Below are 5,000 nucleotides of genomic sequence, written 5' to 3' on the forward strand. Positions count from 1 at the left end.
TCCTGTGTTACGCAACACGCACACGCATGGTAACAATTCAGACCTGGGTTCACAGAGTATTTGTTTTCTTTAAAATACCGTAGCTAAGCTTGATTGAGCTTTCCTGGCACAACGGAACCCACGGAATAGGCCCAGATGCAAGTGCAAGGCCGGAGGCCCGCCTATCTGGCCATTCATGCAGTGTGCTCCTCCATCAAACACTCAAAATATTTGAAAGAAAGTCAAATACTAATGCAGCCCAGGTCTGGGCCTAGGCCATATATTCTATTCAGTGTGAACACGTTCAATTGACCCTGACTGTGTTCCAACTAATACCAGAGGTTCTGACCCGACCCCACTTCACCTCTATTTCTCTCAGCCCCCCTCCCTCTCCCTCCCTCTCTCAAGTGAAGTGCTCTCTCATGGAACCAGAAAGCACACAAACCGCTGCCCTCGGCCGTCCCGCTGTGTTGATGCTGTGCTTTTGTCCAGCGTAGTCCGTGTGAGCTCGCTCTGACCCTCACACCTCCCTCTAAGGGTCCCCATGTCTCCCTCTTTCCTCTGTCACTGTTGTGACTCATGTCCTTTCCATGCCACTGCCTTCCCTCAATTAAAAAAGGAGGAAAAACTTCAATCCTTCCACAACCTTCACTCTGACTTCCCTTATTTCCACTAAACACACACTCACTCACTCCCCCCACCCCCCCCTCTCTGACACAGTGCAACTCCCTCTCCTATTTTAGTCAAATCCCCTCTCTACCCCTTCTGCATCCTCCCCCTTTTTCCAGTCTTTTAAAGGTATGGTATGGTTTTCTATTCTGATGGTCATCATGACACAGTCGTTTTCAACATTATCTCATTTAAGGGGTATTAGCAGATTGCCTAAAAATGCTGCTGATACAGCTCCATTAATAGCTACGGGTCTCCAAACACTGGCTGCATATTTCAAAAGACATTCATACGAACACACGGAGAAACATAAACACACCATGAAACGTTGGCAATGAGAGAAAACATTCAGACAATCGTTTTTATAAATAAAGTTGTTTAATTGCATTACAAAAAAATCCAGCAGCCCAGCTGAACAAGGCCATTACTGTGTGTGTAATGACTTTGTAGTCAGTGTGTGCTTGTGAATAATGTCCTGTACAGGTATGTGCCAGTTCGGGTTTGTAATCCTGGTGGTTCGTGTAGCTGTGATAGTGTGTGTGTGTGTGTGTGTGTGTGTGTATTCAGAACTCCTCCTGTTTGCTCCTTGTGTCTCGTAGCTGTGTGAGTGATGACAGAACCTCTTCCATCAGCCGCTTCCCTAGCTGCTTCCCTCCTCTGGTTCTCACACTCACAGTTGCACTGGAGCACTCCTTCTCCCCGACCACTACACACACACACACAGACACAGACACAAACACGCACACACACACACAATTACTGAATCATTGTCTTTGTACAGTGTGTAAGGCACAAACATCAAAGGATGACGGGGAAGGAAACTATTTAGTAAAACAAGCTGTGTCTGATAAAGTGGTGGCCCTGTCACGGTACTGTAAGCTGACGAAGCTGTGGTATTAATAATCTATCAAAGTCAATTCCACAGTAATTAAGTCACAATCTTACCAAATATGTAGTTGTACTGGGCCAGCTGTGCGGAGCGAATCTTCTTATTTAAGGTGGCTGAGTGATTGCTATCCACGTCAGCCATGAAGCCAGCCTCACGGAACCGTTGGACCACCTTAACAAGACCGAGCAAATCAATCTCAATTCATTAAGTACTGTATGTACCGTTTAGCTGACGCTTTTATCCAAAGCGACTTACATTGCAGTGAGTGCGTATATATTTCTGTATATATGGTCCCGGCGGGAATCGAACCCGCAACCTAAGCGTTGTCAGCACCATGCTCTACCGACTGAGTCACAGAGGACCACACGTAATAACTCACAGGTTAGAAAGACTGAGAAGACTCAAGGAACCGCTGGTTCAAAGGAGAACTATATTATATTATACATCTGACATTAACAACATTCACATTCAATGTGCACTACTGACCTGCTGAGCGTATGACTCACTGTCGCCCCCTACAGGAATGACCATGACCTGCGCTGGAGACAACCACAGGGGCCTGAGAGGGAGAGGGGGAGATGGAGAGAGAGAGGGAGGGAGGGAGGGAGAATGAGAGAGAGAGTTATAACAGAGCATTTATTTTAGTAGTGTCAGTGTCAGTTTCATAGGTCACATTGTATCACACAACACACACACACACACACACACACACACACACACTCCTTTCACCATTTCCCCCCGAAGTTCTCAGCCAGTATAGCGATCATGCGTTCCAGTGATCCTAGTACTGCTCTGTGTACCATCACCGGTCTGTGGTTCTCTCCATCCGCTCTGAGAGAGAGAGAGAGAGAGAGAGAGAGAGAGAGAGAGAGAGAGAGAGAGAGAGAGAGAGAGAGAGAGAGAGAGAGAGAGACAAGGCAGAGGTTAAAAGGTGGCAGAATGCAGAGCATGCAAGTAAATGAAAAGCTTTTCTAACGTAATTGACCTCAGTCGATCATGCTATGGTCAATTAAATGTGAAATTCAATTGAATCTGTTTGGATAATAACAAAAATTGCACTACAGAACATCAGATCCATAACTTACGAGACATGTGGGTGAACGAGGCTAATGCAGATGACTTATGAGACTCGGGTGCGTCTCCATAGTTATGTGGCTCCCTCCCTCCCCTCCTCTCTTTTAGAGGTGTCGAGGAGGGGGGAGGCTATTTTAGACTGCTGAGACGCACCCCTCCTCTCCCTCCGACCGACTCACCCGACATACTGAAGGTCAAATTTAATCGGCAGCTGGAAGTCCAATTGGATCGTAGCACACTGATGCTGTCGACCAATGGCGTCCTTAATCAGGATGTCAATCTAGAGAGGAGAGAAGTCTAGTCAGAAGTCGTCTCGTCTTCTGTCTAGGTTGATTGATCATCTGACCAATCAAAGACGTGAGTTCTAGCCCCCTTTCCCTATAGCCCCTCCCACTGACCTTTGGCCCATAAAAGGCTCCGTCTCCTGGGTTCAGCTCCCAGTGCTCCCCGAACTGCTGCAGACTTCTCTCCAGCTGCTGCTCCCAGAGAGGCAGGGAGAGAGAGAGAGAGGGGGGGAAAGGAGTTTGATGTTAGTTTTTTTTTGTTTTTTTGAGTGGGGCCCCCACTCATATTTTTCATTTTATTGACAGATACAGTAGAGATTTAGACAGGAAGGATGGGTGAGAGAGAGAGAGAAGGGATGACATGCAGGATATGTCCCTGGCCGGAATCGAGTATAAATCACATGTTAATGTGCAGTCCCACTGTGTTAACATAAGGACATCTTGTCAGCGTTTCCCATTAATGACCCAGTCTATGGCAGCCCGCCACAGTCTCCCTCCACAGTTTCTTAAAGAAACGGGAACATTTCTTTTACTTCTCATAATAACATAAAAGCGATTTCACTCAGCAAAGCGTTACATGGTCAATGCTTAACCCGCTACGCCACCTAAGCGCCCCCGTTTTATGTTTTTTTTACACACATAATCCACCTCTCTTCATATGCGGGTGGAGATTGAAGAGATCAGGAGGCTTCTCAAGAACAGAGGTAGAACTGCATCGCTGTGCTCCGAACCTGTAATTTTACACTTTAATGCAATCTGACTAAATGCCCCTCAGGTACCACTTAGAAGGCGTACTCCCGAGGCATCCAAGAGCACATGTATGCGTACACACTTGTATTCATTAGGCACGACTACACACTACACAGACTGGGCTTTCAGCTATGAGATACTGTTATGTACACACTGATTGGATAAGTGGTTAGGTGTGTGTGTGTGTGTGTAGGGGGGGGGGGGGCGGGGCGGGTGTGAATACAAAATATTGCGTCGCTCTAGCAACCGGCCTTGCCGCGAACCTGCTCGAACAACACTTTCTCTCAAAAGCGCGAGCAGCGCTGAAATAACCCTAAAAATGTGTGAGCTTGCGAGCTTACAACATCAGGTTGGGAGTGAGAGACGCTTGGCTGAGTGAAATCGCTTTAATGTTATTATGATTAAGTAAAAATAAATTTGCCGGTTCTTTAAGAAACTGTGGAGGGAGACTGTGGCGGGCTGCCATAGTCTGGGTCGTTAACGGGAAACGCTGACAAGATGTCCTTATGTTAAACAGTGGGACTGCACATCAACATGTGATTTATACTGTAGGCTCGAGCTGACAGTATGCACACATTTAAACAGCTGGGCCTGTAGAGGCATGTGTGTGTACGTGTGTGTGTGTGTGTGTGTGTGTGTGTGTGTGTGCGTGTGTGTGTACCTGCTCGGCGCTGTCCCACAGGGCTGGCTCCCCCAGGCAAGGTGTAGGTCGTGTCGAGAGGAGACAGTGGAAGGAGAATCCAAACACTTGATATACGCTCCGCACAAAGTCTAAACACGCCACAATCTCCTCCTCTAACTGAGGGAAGGAAGGGTGGAGCGAGAGAGGAGGAGAAAGAGAGAGAGAGGGTGGAGGGGGGGGGAGAGACAAGCAGCAGGGGTAAGGGAGAGGTCAAGAGGATAGAGAACACCATTTTTAAAAAAAATACTTAAACTTAAATCATAAACAGATACCCCTCAAGTATTGGAAAGAGGAAGCTCTACAGTAAACTCTAAACAGTTTAGATTTTAAATCATTTCAAGTGCTATGGGGTCAAAGTGCAGCTTCTCAGGATTTTTTTTTTTATTCAAGCTTTGGGGCAGAACCTTTTTCTCCAAATCTATCCACCATTTTCCAGACCTCTGCAGGCTTTTTCTCTATCCTTTGTGAGGATTAACAAGTAGATTACACCTTTGAGTGAAACCTCTGTAGTTTGGCTGGTGACATATTCTGCGGATTTGACACTCATAGGATTCTCATAGGATCTGAAATTAAACAATTATGAACTGTCGGGAGAATAGAGGTCAAAGAAAACAAAATGCCTCCTCTTTCCAGTACTTATGGTGGGGTGCTGTGTGTGTGTGTGTGTGTGTGT

At 46.6% G+C, this 5,000-nt stretch overlaps 2 protein-coding genes across 2 annotated transcripts in view; both read right to left on the minus strand.

Annotated features, from left to right (window-relative positions):
- Nucleotides 1-560, minus strand: part of adamtsl4 (ADAMTS-like 4) — a gene marked incomplete at its 5' end in the record, with an annotated part of 12,392 nt that extends 11,832 nt beyond the window's left edge. Inside the window, one exon of the mRNA XM_080540575.1 lies at nt 425-560. Coding sequence (XP_080396701.1) covers nt 425-560 — 136 coding nt within the window. The remainder of the gene's footprint in view (nt 1-424) is intronic.
- A 454-nt stretch (nt 561-1,014) lies between these two features.
- Nucleotides 1,015-5,000, minus strand: part of tars2 (threonyl-tRNA synthetase 2, mitochondrial) — a 12,241-nt gene continuing 8,255 nt past the window's right edge. The window contains exons 12-18 of the mRNA XM_080540919.1: nt 4,307-4,444; nt 3,010-3,087; nt 2,791-2,891; nt 2,267-2,368; nt 2,024-2,096; nt 1,594-1,708; nt 1,015-1,354 (exon numbers count right to left, since the gene is read on the minus strand). Coding sequence (XP_080397045.1) covers nt 1,212-1,354; nt 1,594-1,708; nt 2,024-2,096; nt 2,267-2,368; nt 2,791-2,891; nt 3,010-3,087; nt 4,307-4,444 — 750 coding nt within the window. The 3' untranslated portion in view covers nt 1,015-1,211. The remainder of the gene's footprint in view (nt 1,355-1,593; nt 1,709-2,023; nt 2,097-2,266; nt 2,369-2,790; nt 2,892-3,009; nt 3,088-4,306; nt 4,445-5,000) is intronic.

Source organism: Nansenia antarctica, assembly GCF_963989245.1.
Source record: "Nansenia antarctica genome assembly, chromosome: 10".
Taxonomy (NCBI): domain Eukaryota; kingdom Metazoa; phylum Chordata; class Actinopteri; order Argentiniformes; family Microstomatidae; genus Nansenia; species Nansenia antarctica.